The sequence below is a fragment of the Pleurodeles waltl genome, chromosome 3_1 (genome assembly GCF_031143425.1).
Source record: "Pleurodeles waltl isolate 20211129_DDA chromosome 3_1, aPleWal1.hap1.20221129, whole genome shotgun sequence".
NCBI classification, from domain to species: domain Eukaryota; kingdom Metazoa; phylum Chordata; class Amphibia; order Caudata; family Salamandridae; genus Pleurodeles; species Pleurodeles waltl.
The window spans coordinates 1,604,630,665-1,604,652,007 of NC_090440.1; the positions used below are offsets into that span (position 1 = coordinate 1,604,630,665).

Consider the following 21,343-nt stretch of genomic DNA (forward strand, 5'->3'; position numbering starts at 1 on the left):
CCAGGCCCTTCACGTATCACTTTCAGAACGTTGTTGGGGATTCATTCCTAATGGCACAGTGTGTCCAGGACAGACACACTACTTATGCTCGAGCCATCCTCACTCCCAGAGGGTGGGGGGTTGGCTGGCAGAGTGAAAATGTTGGTCTGGAGACTTTCAAGAGCCACGGACACCTGCACAAGGCCCCTGGGGACATCCTGGTAGCAATGTGACATTTGTCTGTATATTTATAGTATGCCTGGCCAGGCTGAAGGTGGCATTGGTCAGCGGGTTCATTGTACGGGTGTGGGCATCAAATCTGGCCAGTGTCTATGACGCAGGCACCGTTGCCTGTGCTCCCTCTCCATAGCACTGGTCTAGCGCTCATGCTTCTTGTAAACTGTTTTGGTGAGGCGCTGCAGATCCCTGATCACACCACTGATTTTCCTGTTTTGCAGATGCTATGTTCTGATGATTGCCATCTCCAGACCACCATACGTGGCTGAACATGCAGCTGATGGACTGGACACATTGGCCATGCTGAATGGACTTGGATCAGCACTTGTTTTATCAGCTAAAGAGAAGTGCTCTCCCTCACTGTCCTGGAAGCTTGGCAGTGATGTGGTCTTACGTCACACTGATGATGGTGTGAAGGTGGATGGGCCAGGTGACAGTGCGGGGATGTGGAATTCCTATTGCTCAAGACATACTGTTTGGGGTCAAGGGCAAGATGTTTTCATGTTTATTTTTTCCTTGGGGCAAGCAGGCCCAGCCCTCTGCAGCACAAACCCTTTGGTTCCCAGTTTACAGAAAAGGGAACTTTCTGCAGTTTAGGTAATATGTGTTCATATGTTAAGGCTGTTCGAACTTGAATTTATGGTACGTTAATTAAAAGCCGTTATTAGGGTGAGCGCTGTAAGAAAACGTTTTAAGGACACGCTGCACTACTGACCGTGGTTCCAGTAAAAAATAAAAGAAGTGTACACGTTTGAAAAGTTTAACAATATGAGGCTTAGTGTAATGCTCCCAGAATGCTCTCTGATTAGATGCAAATGTTTGCAGAAGCTTGTAAGCAAGAGTGATGATTCTTTGCTTTCAAACTAAAATGTTCAGAAAAAATTGCAAGTAGAAAAAAAACATTTCGCTACTATGAAATTTAAGGTGCTATTTCTTTGAAGCATCATTTAGTAAACTGTGTTGGTGCATGCTAGTATTTCCAAAAAATATTCCTAATGGAAAATCAGTTTGACCATTTTCAAAAAGATTATGGGAAGCATGAAAAAAAAAAACAAGCAATGGCAAAGCCAACCGATCAGACATTTTTTGTGAGTCTTTTGGTTTCAGCAATCCGTGTCTCGTTTAGACATGGCTTTTGTAACACTATTGTTGTGGGAGCTGCCAGGCCCTCACCATTGTAACCAACACTGGTGGAAAAGAAAAAAAAAAGAAAAGTTTTGGTCTCAAAAAGCACACATTGCCAGAGGAATAACAAAGGCCCCGCAGCCCCACTCCAGAGGGCCACGTTTGAGTCTGGAGGGGAGCCCTCTATGTTCTTTGCAGGAGGAGTGGTGGGGATACTCCTTCAGTTTCATTACCCCACTGACTGCCACAGTGTTTCCTGGCACTAAACAAAACTACTTTGTGTGCCAGTATGCTCCTTGCGGAAGAGCAGAACGCAATCAAACACAGTAAAGCCAACCAATAGAGAGAGACACATAGAAGTCTAATAAAAACAAAATGTCAGACCTAATTAGGGACCCAATTTTTGAAGAAAGTCACAAAAGTGCACCCATGGTATATGTCTTTAAATTGGTGGCTTTTGTGAATTCAGAAGAACTTACAAAAGTAGACCAGGAAATCGTACTCCTAGAAAATAATTGTGAACTGTATTTTAGCATGAGCAAATATGCATTTGCAGATTTGCTCATGTGAAAACCTATAGAGCGTTTACACGTTCACTTTTCCTCCAACCACTTTTTTCCCAACCCAGGAAGAACTTCTACTTCTGCCCTTGTCAGGAGTAAATTTCCAACCTCTCTCATTATGGGAAAGGATTAGAGAAGAGCTGGTAGATATCCTTGAAACATGCAAGTTAGGAGGTTTGCAGACTCAAAGGTATTCTAGCCCAGGAACTATTGCTTACTGCTTCCTCCAGCCCCAGTATGTAGATCTACAGAAAAGGTGGCAAAACAAGGAAATTGCTATAGTAGGGATTGAAATTCCAAGTATTCAAGCCCTACTATCAGAGAGACTATTATCCGACCTATTGCATAATGAGATTGCTGCCATAATTTGTTGCTGCACTACATGGCACCAAAGGGACAAGTACATTTTTTACAGGAAAAGTAAATTTAAGAAGCAATCTGTCCCATGGAAAGTAGATATTCTATTAAAATTCCACACCCCTATAATGTTGGCTCCATCTCTGTGTCATTAGCTGCTGTAGTGTCTATGACATCAGGACTGGGACCTATTGGACATATGCAGCACACATTTAGTATAAATAAATTATACTGTTTTTGTCACAACAATATTGTGACGTTGTGATTTGTGTGTTTCTGCTGCAGGAGTTGTAACAGATTGTTACATGCGGCCACTGGCACACTATACAGCATGAGGATGGAGTGCACTACAACTCCCAAGATGCACCGGATGAGTGGTTGGAACAACTGTCTGGAGTAGTCCAGGCTTTGAGTTCTCTGCCGTGGTTTGCCTAACAGTGTAGTCTACAATCAACATACAGGTATGTCACTTGACCTGGCCGGTGGCTGCTGGGAGTGAGGTGTCTATCTCTAACTTCAGTAACACTGGAAGGTTCCAGTCTGCCTCTATGAGCCACTCCATGGCAGTCGGTGGGGGTCAGGTGGATGGTCCCCCTTCTGTCACACGCCCTTCAGCCATCCTGCAGGCCAGCCTCTCCTTTGCCTGGAGCGCAGGTCATACCACTTCTTGTGCAGCTCAGGTATGGTTCTCTGTTCGACTCCCAAGGCATTCACTTTCTCCTACATGTAATTCCAGGTTTTGTTTTTCTGGGCTTCAGGGACACCAAAAGAAGCCTTCTCAAAGCCTGTCAAAGTCAGCCACACATTCCTCAGTAAGGACATCAAGCTTCCTCGCAGAAAATTAATGTTTTGCTTCCTGCTGCCCCCAGCATCCCTGGTCTCCTCTCCAGCCATGGTGTGGTGTTCTCCTCTTTCCTTGTGTCTGCAGAAGTGTGCCTGGTCCTCTTCCTGCTCCCTGTAGGTGTGTCAGTGCACAGATCCTAAGATTGGAGAGGCAACTGACCAAGATACTCAGCCTTGACCCTCCCATCCGCCCCTGCTACAAAAATCCAATATTAACTCATAATAGCCCTACCTGGAAATTGTAAGCTATACACCCCCAAGTAGAAGAGGACCTGATAATGTTGAGAGCAACGGCATGAAAAACTGGATCCAGATGGGGGACAACTCAAAGAAATGACCTTAGCCAAGAGACACAAGAGTCTGCAACCAGCTGGTTTAGAGTTACCCAAGACACCTTATACAACTTTGGGTAAATGATATGCTAGGACCCTCAAGGAAAGCATTGGTAGTAGGCCTGACCTGCTCCCTGACCACCTGACTTTTTAGAAGTCTGTATAATACACTTTCCAGACCAAATGGGACATGCATGTTTTTTGCTTTCATTCTATGTTTGAGGGTAGTGTTCTGGTTACTGAGGCAGATGACCCAAATCAGTACCCATTCCTGATAGTTCCAAAGACATCACGAAGGGCTGGACCCTAGACCTAAACCCAGTTTCTAGGAGTTAATAGATTCTTCCTGTGAACATCATGGTTACATAAGTGCTTGAACCACCTTAAAACTGCAGGCACAGCCATGCAGTAGGTAGCAGACCCTACAGTTTCGAACTTCAAAATGACATACTGAGAATGCCAAGTGTATTTCAACATCAGTAGACCCCTCCCCTGTTTGGACACTGTATATGGGACAAACGGAAGCTCAAAGTGGCCCTTCTTACACTAGATCAGTCACTTTAACCTAACGTGTCCCTTATCCCTGCAGTTATCCAGACACTGCTGTTTAAAAGTAACAACCACAAACTAACATCCTTGTTAGGTAAAAATACGAATTTTCTCATAGGCAGCTGATTACTGTAAACTTGGATGTTATTTGCATATTCTCAGCCAAACACACCTATGCTTACCCTTAAACCCACTGAGATTCTCTTTGCACCCGAACACTGAGAAACTAACTAAATGATAGATACATTGTTGGAAATTGGATTTTATTATAGCATCCTGCCTCACACATTTATCCACTAAAAATACGATAAAATGGCAAAATAACTGATACCAAATAGATGTAGACGATAACCCCAGCCTCCTTATGTTTCGATCTTAGGAGACCGATTGTACACAGTCAACTGGGTTATGTTATTTGTAACACTTCTTCACATTAACACAACACTATTTGGGATTGCAGATCAACTTCAGAAGGTTTCGTATATTTAAACAAGGAGGTATTATTTTTAAAACCCATAGCTATGAACAGACATTTAGTTTATTGAGCAAAATCAATACACCACACTTGAGTTATGCAACTTCACGGCCATAACTGATTGGCCACAAAATTTAGGATCTGCTGCATGTTCTGCAGATTATAACCAAGAATATTAATGTGCAACTTCATTATATCAAAGTTGGTAAAAAAGAACTATGCAAATACGGTTTAACACACCTTGCAAATTTAACGGGACTTTTTTCGGTTGTTGATTACTGTATTAAACCTTTAAAAATTTCAATTTTACCCAGATAGTCTGAATCACTAATTTGAGGTACTAAAGTGGAAGGGATTTGGTCAGCAAAAGGAAACAAAATCTTCATGCATTTAAATGGAAAATACAGTTGAAAGTGTTTTACTTAAGTGTCATGAAAATGTCTTGCTTCGCTCTCCAGGCAAATGTTTACATCACAGACAGTGTTCTCAAAGTAGCAATTATTGTAATGCAGAACTCAGTTTACAAGAATTCCGATCATTTTGTATCCCTTTTTAAAGCACATAAACACGTGGTGTTCAAATTTTCTAGTGTTTTTTTTTTTGTTTTTTAATTGATCGTGGTGCTTTCAGAGGAAAATAGCATGAACACAGTAAATCTGAAAGTGAAGACCAGCTGTCAAGGATAAAAGCAGTACACCTTTTACCTCATTAAGTTGGTATGTGCGCGCTTGTTTTCTGCAGAGCGCAACAATGCGTATATTTTACATAAACTCTTATTTCGATGTAGAAAGAACTGTTACTAAAGTGGGCTCTCCTGCGCTTCCATGCAAGACAAACCCCATAAATCTGTGCAATGTGTATAGTTTATTTTCTTTAGAAAACGGATTATTTCCAAGAATACCAGAAACGTCTTTGTGCCAGTCTGTCAAAATTATTAAAACGCCAACAGACCCAGATAACAATGCAACAGATTGTGCTCCATATTTTGCTATTCGCTAGAGTGTAATTTGCCTTTTCATTGCTTAGCTCAGTACACTCCATTACCAAATGCGGTGCTCTATTAACATATAATCCAAGTGGTCTAATTCTTGCTTTGTGGCAACCTACTGCCACTTCCAAATATTCAGAAATTAGTGCTATCCTAATAGCATCAAGGGTACAACAAAAGGTATGTTGAGTGTGATAATACCCAGGGCTCCGAGACAGTAGTGGTAAACAGTACCTGCAATCAATACCCCCTATGTTACCTAAAGGAAAGAGGTCACTGACTCATTATCAATTCACTCTGTGTTTTTCTTTGCGTCTCTGTCTATCAGTTTTTTTTTCAGTGTCTCTCAAAGTCTCGAGCTTAGTATCTCAGTTACCTATTGTCTCCCTCTCTTTCAGTGTCTAAGTCTACCTCTGTCTTGCATTCTCTATCTCCCACCATCTCGAAGTTTCTACCTCAGTCTACTTGCCTCTCTTTCAGTTCCCTTCTTTTCAAAGTTTTCATGTCGTTTTTGGAGCCCAGGACTCACCTTCAGAGCCTGCAGATCTGCCAGGTCAGTCTGACAGCACAGCAGAATGTTGTTGGTCATGCTGTAGCTCTCACGCACACCCAAGTGGTAGAACAGTGATGGCTGGGCAAGGGAGTCATTCACCTCCACGATGGCAACATCTGAAAGGGATGGACGTTGGTTAGAAGTGAACAACACAACGAGTGAGCCATATAAAGAGAGGGATGTGAAACATCAACGAGTGAAATGTGTTTGGCATTGCAGGCACTTCCGGGGGGGGGGGGGGGGGGAATCATTAAATATAAATGCCGCCATTTGTCTATACCGACACCCCTGAACGGGCTACGAGAGAGTTGTGAGGACTAGAAAAACCAAAGCAAAATTGCAAGAATCGCCACTTTTCAGAACGGAATTAAGCATTGCAAAACAGAGCACTTAAGAGACAGCAAAAGCAATAAAAAGGCCTACTGCAGTGCAAAATATTAAAAAAAAAAAAAACATTTTTGTGTATACGATGCATTGATAAGGTAAATAAGCAAATATGCTACCAGACAGTACTTGTCATATGTAAAATCAAGTCCCTCATGCATGCAAGGGGAAGAGGAAGAATCTATCAAAATATTCAAAAGAATGGTGAGACTGAAATATTCCTACAAGATGTGAGTGACAATATCTCAAATCCAGGGCTAAAGGTTCCAGAACCACAGAAGCCAATGGCTGACTGAGGCTGAACTGAAACGTCTTAGATTATTTATTCATGGCTCAAACTCCGTTACATATCAGACCTAAAAGGACTCCGCGGAGACACACAGCTACCAAGCATTTAAGCAAAGTCTCAACTATCAAGTATTGAGTTTCCAGCTTTAAGTGACTAGTCACTTAGAGAGGTCTGTGGTTTCTACATCTCATTTATCAAATAACACTGCAGACTGCGGTCTGACTCTCTGCCAGGAGGACAGTCACGATGAGTTCAGCAGTTTTCATGAGGGCTTGGGACACAGTCTTAGCACAAGATTCTTCTGGGTATTAGTGTGCTTTACAGGTCTGCTTCATAAATTAATTCTCAAAGCAGCACCCATGTACACACAGCAATACACAACAGCAGCAAATCAACTGCAGCAGAATCAACAAACATTGGGAAGTAAGGAAATCTGCAACACTTCACTCAGAGATAGTAAATATGCCACAATGGTGCATGATCTACTGCTTACCATTTTGTAAAACGGTTGTTGGTGGCTCAAGCAGGAATTACAAAAGAAAAATAACAACAAATGTGATTTTATTGCGGTGTTGCTGCCATAGTCAAGCAGTGTACTTGAGTTGCAAACAGATGTTTATATTAGTCAATTCATCCGGAGTAATGCTATCAATCTGGGAAGAATGGAAAGCTACCAATCTGTTGTGATTCAAACCATTCCAACAGGGCGCCCTAAACAGACTGCTGCAGCAATCCCGTTAACCAACTGAACTCCACTGGCGAATATATCCGCTTGCAAAGGCTACACAGCTGGGAATTCCGATGTTTCCATCTCGCAGAGTTAGATACGAATACGAGGCACAAGTAATGCTGCCTTCGTGTTAGCATCACTGGATCTGCTGCTGCTATTGTAATGCCGTTTTTGTAAAATATCATTTTGGTTTCAACGAACTTGAATAGTCACCCAGTAACAAGAATCTGTGGTACGGTAACAGAGTAAAACACAAGCTAACAAAGTACAATATGGCATTTGAAGAAAAGAAAAAGTTGTGGCATGATTGACAAGTTTCGTCATTCTTTACTTTGCACTCACTGGCCCAGTCGATGGGAGTATTAAAGTTAAGTTGATGGGCAGTCGTTAAACTAAGATTTGTATCCGTGAAGGCCTCTGTGACCTCTCATACTAAAGTATATGCACTACATTGATACTGCCCGATTAGATGGAGAGTATACGACTCTCTGATAAAAAACAGTTTAGACTATTAAGTGTGCATAAGGCCTGGGGATTCGTTTTTGAACTAATTATGATTTTGATCAAAATTCTGATTTTTTTCGGTTAGAATATGGTGAGTAATGTTGGCGTTCTTCCCGGATACGCTTTTTTGCCTAATTATTGCAGGTGAGAAATTGGTTGCAGCAAAAAAACCTTGTGGGAACTGTAAAACGTGTGTACAGATGTTTGGTGCTTGAACCAGTTTGCTGCCAGTATTTTGCTTGAATCTTGCACAGGAGGTAAGTCCTCAAGTACAATATGCATGCAAAATAACAATACGTGTATAGTGTGAAATACACCGTTTTCACATAAATTACACAAGAATGTATTTATTTATATATAGCGCTTTCGACCCCAGGAGACATTGAATGTTTTCTAATCCAGGGCAGCCCCAAATTTCACACGTCAACTAGGAACATTTTCAACCCAAAAAAAAAATTCCCCATCTCAAGAACAACTCAGATTTTTAACTTGAATGGACTTGAAAAGGTTTTTGACTTATTAAAGGTTTTGTATTTATCGACATTAACATGTAAACACGCAAATGTTTCATCTGTTTCATGTATAGATTAACCATAGTTACTGTAAGTCTACATTTTAAAATGGCTAATGTCTGTCTTGTTACCATCTTGCGTCATAAAATATGTGCATTTTTTTCTGGGTAAAGCTGAAGTCCAAATTTGCAAATGTGATGTTCATTTAATTTCTTTTCCTTGCAAAATGTTTTCTTTTATGTGATAACTGTAGAATGTCGAACTTGATTGCAACAGTACACTTGCAGAATACAGGCTGGTCCAGGGTATCTAGTTAAATTGCCGATAACTAAGGGCACGATTAAGAAGACAGAGGTCCATAGGACCACCGTACACGCTGTAGTGGTGTGATCGGATGCATCCTGGTGGACCAACTGCCAGATTACAATCCTGGTGGCCGGACCGTAAGAAGACCGCCACCAGAATCAGAGATCGCAACGGGATGGCAGTGGTGAGTCCCCGCTGAGAGAAGTGAATGAAGGTGGGTAGGTTCACGTACCCTGGAGTCATAGTGATCTTTTTACATTCACAAATAAAGTTCCAGGAAAATCCCAACCAATGGTACACCGCAATGGTTAGGATTGTTAAGATTTTGAAAGGTCTGGGCTGTGGGGGGACTTGAATACTTTCTTTGACACTGTGGTTCCTAAAGATTTGTGGGAAAAATACAAGGTGGTGTTAGATGGGTCAAATGCTAAACCATAGGTCAATGCTACAACAAATGCGTCTTCTCCAGCTGTTATGGACAAATATAACCAGGTGAATTCTCATTTGAAAACAAAGATAAATAGAACGACCCAAGAGTCCAAAGAGTTTGTGTGCACTTATAATAAAAGGTTGATATACATTTTCAGACAATACAGTGGTGTTAAAAATCCTGAAGGCAAATTCAGAGTTTAATTCTGCTCCCAGTCTTGGTGCAGGAATGTAGGCAGCTGGTTACCAAGGTGGTGGTCAAAGATCGCAGACAGGGAATTTCGGTCCGCAGGCCAGTGGAAGAGGAATGGTTGTTGAGCAGAATGCAGGGATTGATATAAATATGTTGCGGAAGAAGACTACTGCTTATCTAATTTGCACCAAGGTGGCCCACTAGAAACAAGAACGTAGATTAAACCCAAATCAAATGCAAAATGAAGTTCAAATGGCAAATATGAATGTAATGCAAATGCGGAATTCGCACGTTTAAATGTCATAATGCCAATATGGACCAAGCCTCAATGATACAGCAAAACATGGCCTAATGAAGGTATGATTTGAATTTAAACCAAAGGTTCAACAGAACCCTTTTATGAGTTCTGATATTCTCCAACAGTTCCTGGTATTTACAGACCCACTAGACTGGACCCTGATCAAGCACAATGACTGCGCCGGAGTCCTGGGGGGAGAGGGATGATAAGACGTGCTTGGTGCAGTTATAGAGTAGGCTACAGCTAGATGGACAGATGAATGGCCCACCATATATCATTATCGATCACTACCTGAGCGCCCGCTCTACTTACAGTAGTAGAGATCCCATACTCACATCCAGTCAATCAGTGGGGCAGAGATTCACTCTACAAATTAAACTGCATGATCTATGGCACACGAGATGCTATGGAACCCCCCCAACACACAAGGATGTATAAGTTAAATTAAGAGCAAAGGGATCAGCAGTTGTGTTGTCTCCAATCTTAATGACATAAGAATTACCTCCTGACTTAAGATGTACAGGGAGGGAGGAAGTATCTGATTTTATGGGCAAAGACACTAGGTCAATCAAAAATGTCGACCCTGTGAAACTCATATAGAAGCCTAACGAAGAGTACCCCCGAACGGCCCTATACAACCTCACACTTGGGATGGTGCCAGGAATTACTCCCGTTATTAAATCCATGCTAGAACAGGGTATCCTAAAAGAAATCTAAGGGAGCTTTTGCAACTTACCAGTGATGCGTTTTCAGAAATCGAGCAATAAGAAGAGGAGGATAGTTCAGGGCCTGAGAAAGGTGAATCAAATCACTCTTCCATGTTGTACCGTGGTACAGAATCTTGCTGTGATACTTTTCCAAATTCCATCGGAGTACGAATGGTTCTCAGTCACTGCTCTGTGTTGACCATCCTTTTCCATAAGAGGAGGGAGCTTCTTTTCCAATTCTGATTTTTAGGGAACGTTCAGGCCTGGTGTAGATTCCCACAAGAGAGTACAGACTCTTCAGATGTTTTTCTTCAATATTTGATTGAAGACCCTACAGTTTAACCCATTGTGTTGCTTGATCATGTGGCAGAGAAAAGACACAACGTGTTTCCTACAAACCTTCAGTACTGTCAGAGGGAGGTTCTGTATCAGGGACATCACATTTGAGAAAGGACAATGGAAAATGTTCCGAGATCTCTCTACAATTCTGAGAATGACCCCCACCAACAACAAAGAGAGAAGTCGGCATTTTCCTGTTATTTGTAGGCTAGTGTACTCACTGGATTCCCAATTTTAGTGGCTAAGCCTCTACAAAGAATGCCTTCCTAGAGCTCAGAGAGAAACTCTGCTGTGGACATTATCTCTTGACATAGGTCGATGGGGAAGAAAAACTGTAGGTGGTTCATTTCTCTGCCATACTCAATCCTGTGGCTGCTGCACTTCCTGGATGCACCAAGCAAAGAGCTGCAGTGTCTGCCACAAGCAGTGTGAGGGCATTGTTATTGGCTACTTGCTTATTGTACTGGGTCCGCAGTCATTTGAGATCTTGTTGACCCATACTCAAACACAGCATATGACAAACAGCAGGCTAACTAAATATGAACAAGTGATTTTGGACATATACAATGTATCTCTGAAAAGGCGTAATGTACTAAATACTACTAATCTTGCCCACTCCCAGACAGTGATTCCAATGATTATGCGGGTCAACAATGGCTGTCTAGATTTTACTGATTGGTGCCCAAGCCAAGATCTGTCATTGGTGATGCCCCCCTGGAAAACCCAGATTTTATCTTGTCTGTAGACAGTTCTTGCTTAAGAGGTGGAGATGGAGCGTTGCGAGCAGTTTATACTGTGTGCACCTTAGGTGTCATGGAAGCCTCCAATTTGTGCAATTTAATGTAAGCACAGGTGGCTGAGCTGATCACTCTTACCGCAGCATGTTGCATTTCCTGAAGTCTGAGTGTCACCACTTATACCAAGAGTCAGTATGGTTTTGACATGGTCTATGATTTCAGGCAGTTCTGGTCACAGAGGGGTCCTTGACTTCCTCTGGATCGCCTAAAAGAAATGGGAACTATATCATGGACTTTCTTCAATCGTTGCAACTGCCTAGGCGTTGGCATGGTCCACAATTTCAGACAGTTGTGGTCACAGAGGGGTTTCCTTGACTTCCTTTGGTTCCCCCATAAGAAATGGGAACTGTACTGGACTTGCTTCAAGCATTGCAACTGCCTAGGTTTTGGTATTGTCCACATTTTCCGACAGTTGCGGTCACAGATGGTTTTTTTGACTTCCTCCAAAAGATATGGAAAATATGTCATAGACTTGCTTGAAGCATTCTAACAGCCTAGAGTCTCTGTTGTACTATGTGTAACACAATAGCGGATAAGATTGTGTTACTGCTGGAAACTACTATGCAGAGAAAAGGGCAAGGTATTGCGCCCTGTGTATTCAATCAAGAAGAACTATGTGAACGCTGAAACTGACTCCTTCCAAACATTTTGCGCAATTTGTAGGAGCAATCAAAAGTCTTGCAGGATGAAGTCCCTAAAACCGAAAGGGAAAAGTGGGTGAGGTCTCGATATGGAAGGAATCAGGATAAGGTTTGGGTTTCAACAGGTGGGACATCTGCTTTATCTAATGCTATGCTTTGAATCATAGCCAGGGATTTCAATGGTCCTATTCATATAAGGAGATACGCTACAATCTGTCTCTTCAAAACATACTGGTACAATCCCCATTTTCGTGTCATCTCTGAGAACCTAGTCACAGGTGCATTACTTACCAGCAGTTAAATCCGGGCAGCAGGACAGTAGTGACCATGAGTCACATAGAATGATCAGGTGGTCCGATTAACCAGATGCAGTTGGGTTTCATAGAGGCACACACATCTGCAGAGGACTCAGCTATACATCCGTAGGGCTGGACCCAGAAACTGGGTTAACTTCAAAGAGTCCTTCTCTGTCACAGGCAAATGTTAGCAGACCAGCCCTGCCAATTACCATGCATCAGAGGTTAGAATAATGCATTTCAGTGTCGTGGTCCGCACCACTGCATTGAAATGCAAAGTCACATTTATAGCGCCTCGTCCTGAAGCTGCTTGTCACACACAGCACCTGCTGCTTTTAGTACTACTGAGCAAAGCAGCACAAGGTGTGCACTGCTGTGACCGACGACTGCTGCACTGCAGGCTTAGGGCTGACTCAGCCATGCTCGCTGGATCCAATCTCCGCAGGCAGCAGCACTTGACACATCATAGCATAAACAAAGACCCCAATCATTTTGCACAATACACGGGCTGTTCAACCAGAGACTGCCGACTATAGGCAGTGGGAGCCAGTGGTGCGAGCAGGCAGCACTCTGCAGTTTAGTTTGGCTGGAGGAATAGCCCCTCTGCTGCTGCTTGAAAAGGCCACTAACTTGTGCCGCCATTTGATTCCCCCTGCAGCCCCTCTCAAGATTGATGAAGCCATGCCACTCGGATCAGACTCTGGAGGCGACAGGTCCCTCGCGCTGCCGCCAGAGAGAGAATGGTGCCTGCTCAACATGCTGAGCAAGTCTTGACTGGGGCTGCGCTGGCTGCCGACCGAGAGGGTAACTGGCTCACTGAGCTCTTGAACGACTGATGTCGGAGGTATTTATAAATCCCAAATATTTCATTATTTTAGAGCGCTGAGATGCATGTCACCATTCTCGACAGACCCAAGTTACAGAACACAGGGCTCCTCTTTTTTAGATTACAGAGTTGAGTCCTGCTTGAGCCAGGTCTGGTGGAGTTTTCATACAACACTGGGGGCACACTTGAAAGGCCGGGAAGCAGAATGCCAAAATAATACTTTTCTATTGACTGTTTTGGTGCTGCAAAATTCGGTTTTGTTTTACCAGATCTCTGTCTCTGAGTTTATAGGGGTACAGTGACTGTCACAAATTGGATTTTGGTGTTAAATGTTGGAGGACAGTAGGGTTACCATAGTACACCTCACACACAAACACTCCTCAGAGCCCAACTTTAGTGTGGCCAAAGGCTATCTCCATCTTGAAAATGCCCACAGTGGGTAGATGTGGTCTCAGGACCTTTACCCCATTTGGTTGGGGGGGGGGGGGGGGGTCTATGAATCACTCCTACCCACTAGCCTCTGCTGGGCATAAGTGTGGCCCCTCCATGCACCTGTTTCAGAACACTTCTGGACTCGACGGAGGTCTAAAGAGGACTGAACCAGCTGTCTAAGATCTGCTTTCTCTTGTACCTAGGTCAGGGAAATGTCCCCAAGTGCTGTAAGGATGACCTCCATTTTAACTTAAAGGAACACTACAATTTGCAAGAGGCGTTTTTCTTCTATTGTCCACCTGACCATTGCCAACAGAATTATGAATGATCTTCCTATCTGGCCTCTGCCTGAAACCCTATAAGACTGGAACTTAAAGGACTAAAGTGAGAAGGTAAATTATTTGACCAGGACAAACCTGGATGAAGTATCCAACATGCGCTCCATTGTGGTCTGCGTTAAGTTATGGCTGGGTCCCACTCTACCATGACCACTGACTATAACGGATATGTTATGCTTCTATTACATAAACTTTTTAAAAAATATATATATCTCTCTGGTTCCCCTTATTGGGTCGTTATAATTTTGGTTATTACATTTTACCCTATTTTTCTAATTTGGTTTGGGATTGTTATTGCGGTGCATTTCAACTTTATTATGGTATTGCATAAATGCTTTACATATTGCTCTAAATTAACCCTGATTGTTCTGTGACACGGGGGGTGATTTTATGGTAACTTGGTGACTTAAGCGTTCATTCTGACAAGGATTATGATTATTATTCCTTTAGGTGAGTAGTCACACCATTTAGAAGTCTAATTTCTTAAAACCAGTTTGGATGTTGGCTTAGCTTTTCCCTATTTCAATACCCTACCCCTAAGCAGAGGTACAAACACGTCCTTTCCCTAGCTCCAGACCTATATCTACAAAGAGGCACTCTCGCTATGTATAACCTTCATACAAACCTTGGTATTTATCTAGCGGCGCTGTGCATGCTCACGCATGAAAAAGTATGCTTTGAACTGAAACAGAAAAGGCTACATGTCATAGCATTCAAAGTCTCTGCATATCCTACCCTGACAGGGGGCTCATTGTGGGGCACACACTAGGTGTTGAACTACTTCAGGCTCAGAGCAACTTCCCTACCCTAGTAGTAAACCCCTCAAAGGCACCGGCCAGGAACCCTCGATGCAGAAGACCTCCACCGTAATGCTTTTCTCGTTACCCACCCGCCACTACCCGCCCCCTTACCCGCGTTGTAGAAGTCTTCTTGACCCCCCGGGTCGCCACCAAGCTCCAGGTTCCCCCGACTCAGGGTGCACACGGTAGCGCCTAGCCCGGCACATGCCTCCTGCAGACAGCGCAAGGAGGGGGGGTCCTGGCCCGTGTCCGGTACCACCAGCACCACGGTTGGGGGCCGCGGAGGGACCCGTGAAGACGGGGTGGTGGGCAGCCCAGCAGTGATATGCTGCCAGCAGTTCACCGCCGACTCCATTCGCACAGTGAGCAGAAGAACCAGGCCTACGCCCACAGACTAGAAGACCACACCCAATTCAACAGCCACGCCCACTTGCACGTAAACACCCCTAGTATGACACCGTACTAGGCCAATACACCCTTAGAGGGATGTGCCGCGCCTACGCTATAGTAAATGACTTTCGGGAAATATAACCACGCCTACTTGAGGAACATCTTAAAGACAAAAATCTCACAGAGAGGAAGCCCACCAATGGAAAATGATCCGGGCAACCAATGCCCTTCTGTTTAAGTAAAAAAGCCACGCCCCAGAGAAAAAAACAGAAGTGCACTGACTGAAATCAACAGCCCGTTACCTTAGCCCACCCACTGCTAAGGATGTACCCTCTGACGGCAATAACCTACACCTGAACCACGCCTATCAAAGCTGTACGTGCTTACGTTTAGTATTTTGCGCGACACCGTCCTTGCTTCGACTTAACTACAACCTATGCAAATTATCTGAACCGATCGTAGAGTTCAAGTGAGACAAGCAGCTTGTTATGTTGTTTTGCAACAAGACTCATAGCTGCCAAATTTCCCAGGTTCCTGCGTGTTAGTTAGGCCCATCCTCTGTTTCTTTCTTAGACTTCTGGGGATTTTAGTCTTATTTAACCCAAAACCAGGACTACAAGTCCAAGAATTCTAAGAAAAAAACTGGGCTATATAAGACTGCAAGGTTTCAGAATAAAGATTATTAAAATCATGAAGGTTTATTGAAAATGGGAGGCATTAAAGAAAGAAAATAAGTGGTAAAGTATTGAAAGATAAAACCGTCGAATGGTTCAAGCCAACCCACTCTCGGTTTGACCCATTTTATAGGGTTAAAGACAATAAGGCTTATACATATTAGTTTGAACGTGCAAAGGCTTAAAATCACACTGAATCATATGCCAGAAAGGGTAATACAGTTTGAAATCTCATTTGTCAGCACTGTCTCACAAACGTTCTGAGAGAGCGTAATATGAAAATTACCTGTTTTAGATGTGAAATGCTTATACTTAACGAATATTGCATTAATAATCATAAAAATATGATTCATTTGAAATGTATTCTAACATATTTATAATTGAAGAGAATTATTGTATGCATATACTAATGTCATCTATAAGAAATGATTGCTTATATTATGAATTAATCGAATATATTAACATTTACGAAGATTGCATTTAATTAGAATCCATAAGCCTTAAATTAGCGTGAGTCGAAGAATTAGCCGTGTAGCTCTCATATTAAAGCATATTTTTTCTGTTTCTCCAGTGTGCTAACTTGCAAAAGGCCATGACCCAGCATGTACTGTATTCTTCCTTTGTTTTATGTAACAAACTTAAGCTTGTTCCCAACCGCATGCTAGCTGCTTTAGTATAAGTTTTATACGATTTGCAACAAATATGGAAACATCCAAGGACATTCAACCACGGAAAAGAGAACTTTTGACCCGAAGAAAGTGCCAGAGAATGAAGTAACCCCGGATGTGCCACCTACGAAAAACGTCAATTATGAAGACCAATCAAAATGTTATGAATTATCATGAAATGACAAGTGCATTACTTAATGTATAATTTGATAGGTTAAAGATAGTGGGGTGTAATGAATATTGTTGTAATCAAAGATGGATGCTCGTAGATTATAAAAGCAGTAGGTTTATTAACTTAGTTGAAGGTCACAGATAAAGCCCCACCAGGAGCAGCATCCTGCAGCTCAGCCCTTCTCACTCCAACTGACCACTCATCCAAGCACAAACACTGTCAACATTCCAACCATACTATGACCTCACTCACTGGCTGAGTAGCAGGGAACATTAAGGTAGTAGGGAGAATACATAAGAAAGAAAGAGGCCACAACACATCTCCCCCCTTAACAAAACAATGAAATATTCAACAGAACGGAAAACGGCAAAACACCCTTCATCAACCTTCCTCCAAAACTGAGTACCACCCCATCGAAATAAACAGTACAGGTTAACAAACGCTCACTCTGCATAACTTCAATACTCCAATGGGATGTAAGAAGGTAAAAAACTGTTAATCAATACGTTCCACAAATTTACAATACAAGTGTACAAATAACACAAAACGTCCCTGCTCACCCAACAGAGAACACTAACTACCTGTTCCCCTCCACATCATGCACACTAAAACAGGACCAACCTGTTGCCTTCCACAACTCAACACTCAACAGGACTAGAGTTTATTTCACCTCTACTGCATTGGGGTGTAACCACCTACCCCATCACCATTCAATTAAAGAGAACCAGGTTCTCACCTACCCTCCACTGCATTGGGGTGTAAACATGTACCCCTATCACCATTCACTTAAACAGAACCATGGTTTCACCTACCCTCTACTGCACTGGGGTGTAATCACATACTCCCATCACCCTATACTCGAACAGGACCAGGGTTTCACCTACCCTCTACTGGTTTCACCTGCCCTCTACTGCACTGGGGTGTAATCACATACTCCCATCACCCTATACTCGAACAGGACCAGGGTTTCACCTACCCTCTACTGCATTGGGATGTACCCCCTTAACATTGGGCCTAAAACACTGCCCCACATCCTTAACCCCATAGGAAGGATTGACAAATATCACTGGGGTGTACCGCCCCTTGACATTGGGCTTAACACACTGCCCCCACATCCTTAATCCTATAGGAAGGATTGACACATATCACTGGGATGTACCCCCCACCCACCTTGACATTGGGCTTAACACACTGCCCCCACACCCTTAACCCCATAGGAAGGATTGACACATATCACTGGGGTGTACCCCCACCCACCTTGACATTGGGCTTAACACACTGCCCCCACATCCTTAACCCCATAGGAAGGATTGACACATATCACTGGGGCGTATCCCCCTTAACATTGGGCTTAACACACTGCCCCCACATCCTTAACCCCTTAGGAAGGATGGTCAAAAACACAATCCCAAATATGGATCAAAATACTAATATCACAACATAAGAATGTCACTCTGCACGTGACTCTAGCATCCAACCTCAAATTATACATCTCTAAAATCAAGCATGGCTTTAAAACTTCAGGCCAATATGCACACGCAAAATATGGTAAGCAAAATTTCATGCTAAAATAGCATTAGGGTGCACCTCCCATGCGTAACATACATGCCACGACTCAGCAACTTTAAAACATGTCAGTAACGGCATAACATTTCTCAATTCAATACAGCAATAAAAATTAATTTCAGCAGCAGCAAACAATGTCAGCATAAAAATAACATTCCTCAATTCAACCCAATGCATCTTTAAAATAGAGGGTAGCAGTATTGAAAAATACACTCAAGCAATGTATGGTATTGAGTAAAATGCACATGACAGTAAACCTAAAGTTAAATTATTCCAGGAAAATATTCAAATACTCCACGCCGGTGAGCGACTTCTCACCCGAATACATTGCCACTGTACAGTTTATCCCATTTAAATGAACGCACAGTTCTTTATCCTCATACGAAAAATTGGCACACATGTTCTTCACTGCACATGAGCTGTTCCCATGTGCCAGGTCGGCGCTGTAGTCTTCCTCTCAGAAAGCTTCCTGGAAACAGATCAGGTACCCAATGATCTCTCTTGTAGAATAGGAGATGGGGAAACTCAGCAACCCAGTCAACAGGTAGACTGTAAATGTTACCATGTGTGCCCTAAGGACAGTGCTTCAAGCGGCTGCTGCGCAGGTTCACTGATCACTCTTCAGATAGTGTTTAAATGCTAACACCAGTTGTTCCTCCTTCTGACTTTCTACTAGGTTACCAAATGTTTAGTGCCATACATTTTTAACTCTGTACACAGGCAGTTCAGCAGACCATTCCCGCAATATGCCCAGTCCATACAAGCAGGTACAACAGGTCTGGCTCCATGCACAGCTGAGCAGCCCACCTTCTCAATCTTCAGGCCACTGCACTCCCTGTTTGCTGCATACCTAGTAGACTAAACAGCTTGCCTTGAAGTTAAACAGGTCACTCGCCCTCTAACTTCTGTTGAGTACAGGCTGTCTGGTAGAAAAGACACTGGTGGGGCTTCCAGGGCATTCTTCGTCACTTCAGTCTCTTTTGTTTTCCATTTTTCTCTTAGGTTTTCAATCTCTCTTCTCTTGGTTTTCCTCTGTAATCTAGTTCCTCCTTAGATTTTCTGTAGGTTCAGTTTCTTTCTTTTTTTCACGCGTTGGTTCTTCCTTAAATCGTCGCCAGTGTTGTAATCAGAGATGGATGCTCGTAGATTATAAAAGCAGTAGGTTTATTAACTTAGTTGAAGGTCACAGATAAAGCCCCACCAGGAGCAGCATCCTGCAGCTCAGCCCTTCTCACTCCAACTGACCACTCATCCAAGCACAAACACTGTCAACATTCCAACCATACTATGACCTCACTCACTGGCTGAGTAGCAGGGAACATTAAGGTAGTAGGGAGAATACATAAGAAAGAAAGAGGCCACAACAAATATCCAATAGAATTTTGGGGGAAGGAATCACGAAAAAGGGATAAAAACTCATGACACAGGAGACTCGAGAGATCTAGGTAGGGAATGATATTGATTGCATCCAGAAACTCTGTCACTCTGTTTGGTGACTTGAGACTTAATAAGCCATCCTCACCCTTAGTCGCCCCATTACACTTTCTTCCTTATGAGGGAAGTGTCCCCTGCCCTTAGACTAGATAGACTGACGACGATCCAACTGATGTCCTGAAGACGAAGTCTGAACCTGTATGCTGACTCATTCCGAGGAGGGTAATTATGACAGTTGCTCTTGTAATTTGTCTATTTGCTTTCCTTTCTAGGTACCAACTGCTTTATTTTTGATTACAGACCTTAGTTAAAATGTTTTCCAAATCAGTGTTCTAAATTGTTTTGCATGAAGTCCAACATGCCAATGCTAATTAGTGGATAGGCTAGGGTTCACCCTGACTGACGCAACGAACGTGACTGACATTGTGCTATGCTGAACTGAGACGTATGTGCTGGTCTACGTACTTGATTTGTGTACATATCACATATTAGTGGTTTAATGTTTGTCATCTTCGCATTGTCAAAATCTTATCACAATTGCCATATCGTGACTATGCTCTTTTGCTTTTTGGTTTTGAGACTAATACATTTGCTATTAGATCGTAATCAATAGGGAATAAAATTCACAAAACTTCAATAAAGATGTGGTTATTCATGACTGAAAGGTCATGGTTGCGCCAACAGTTTTAACCAATGTCTAAACTGAAATATATTGTGGTGATATATGTTGATAATATTATTGATATATTGCTTGACATATTGATCAGTTACCTCATCTTACGGTGTCTCACCACTGGGTCAAAAGATTCATTGGCCTAAAACGAGTCCTAATGTGTATAAATTGACATAGAAGGACGCGTTAACAGTTCTGGTAGCAGAGCGACGGTTTGGCCCTTGGGGGCCCTAAAACGGAGATTCATTGTTTAATTTGTTTTTTTGTGATAATGCAATTTGGAGGTATGATGGGTTTCTAAGCTTGCCATGGCTTTCCTTGGATCTCGGAGCCTGCCTAAATGAGTTGGGAATGTTCTCGGCGTCATAATGTATGTGGTTAGGGTTCTTGCGCTTGCCTAAGCTTATGCATTTGCAGGTGTTGTGGAAAATCTGTGTGAATTAGGTCAAATTAAGTGTTGTTTAGCAGGAGTAGGCGTACTCCACAGTATGAGAGTAGGGAAGTCAACGTACTTCATGCGAATGTAGCGCTTGTTGCTCAAAATTATCCACATGGTTGGTTGTTGTGTACGGACCTGTTGAGGTCTAAGACTCCGGAGTATGAAGATAAATGTGGTTTATGTTGTAATCTGTGCGGTTTAATAGGTCAATCTGGCATGGTTGACAAATCGAGTTTGAGTTATAATTCATGTATGAAACCTTTGATGGAGATTTGACAAATTCTAAAGTGCACTAGAAGGAGTCATTGACAAGTCGAGAGTAGAATTTGCGGGCCGAATTCTGCTTGCGTATGCGGGAACTGAGAAGGGTGAGAGTAGCAGCTGAGGCTTCAAGTGAAATCTCTGTAAAGTTCTGAAGCGAATGTGTTACCCTTCCTGTAGTAAACCGGCAGATTTGTTTTGTCATTTAAAGGTGCTCGCAATAATTTGCATTAGTTTGTATGAT

General features: G+C 42.7%; 1 protein-coding gene across 4 annotated transcripts in view; it reads right to left on the bottom strand.

The window, feature by feature from the left end:
• LOC138285381 (mitogen-activated protein kinase kinase kinase 6-like) overlaps positions 1 to 15,383 on the bottom strand; it is a 376,389-nt gene extending 361,006 nt beyond the window's left edge. For 2 of the 4 annotated variants that reach the window (XR_011201585.1, XM_069225241.1), the window contains exons 1-2: positions 14,934 to 15,222; positions 5,978 to 6,117 (exon numbers count right to left, since the gene is read on the bottom strand). Coding sequence is in view for 3 of the 4 variants with exons in the window: in XM_069225241.1 (XP_069081342.1) it covers positions 5,978 to 6,117; positions 14,934 to 15,177 (384 nt within the window). In the remaining variant the exon portion in view is untranslated. Of the gene's footprint in view, positions 1 to 5,977; positions 6,118 to 14,933 lie in introns of all 4 variants that reach the window. The other 2 variants (XM_069225240.1, XM_069225238.1) reach the window with 2 other exon arrangements.
• Positions 15,384 to 21,343: the final 5,960 nt, after the last annotated feature.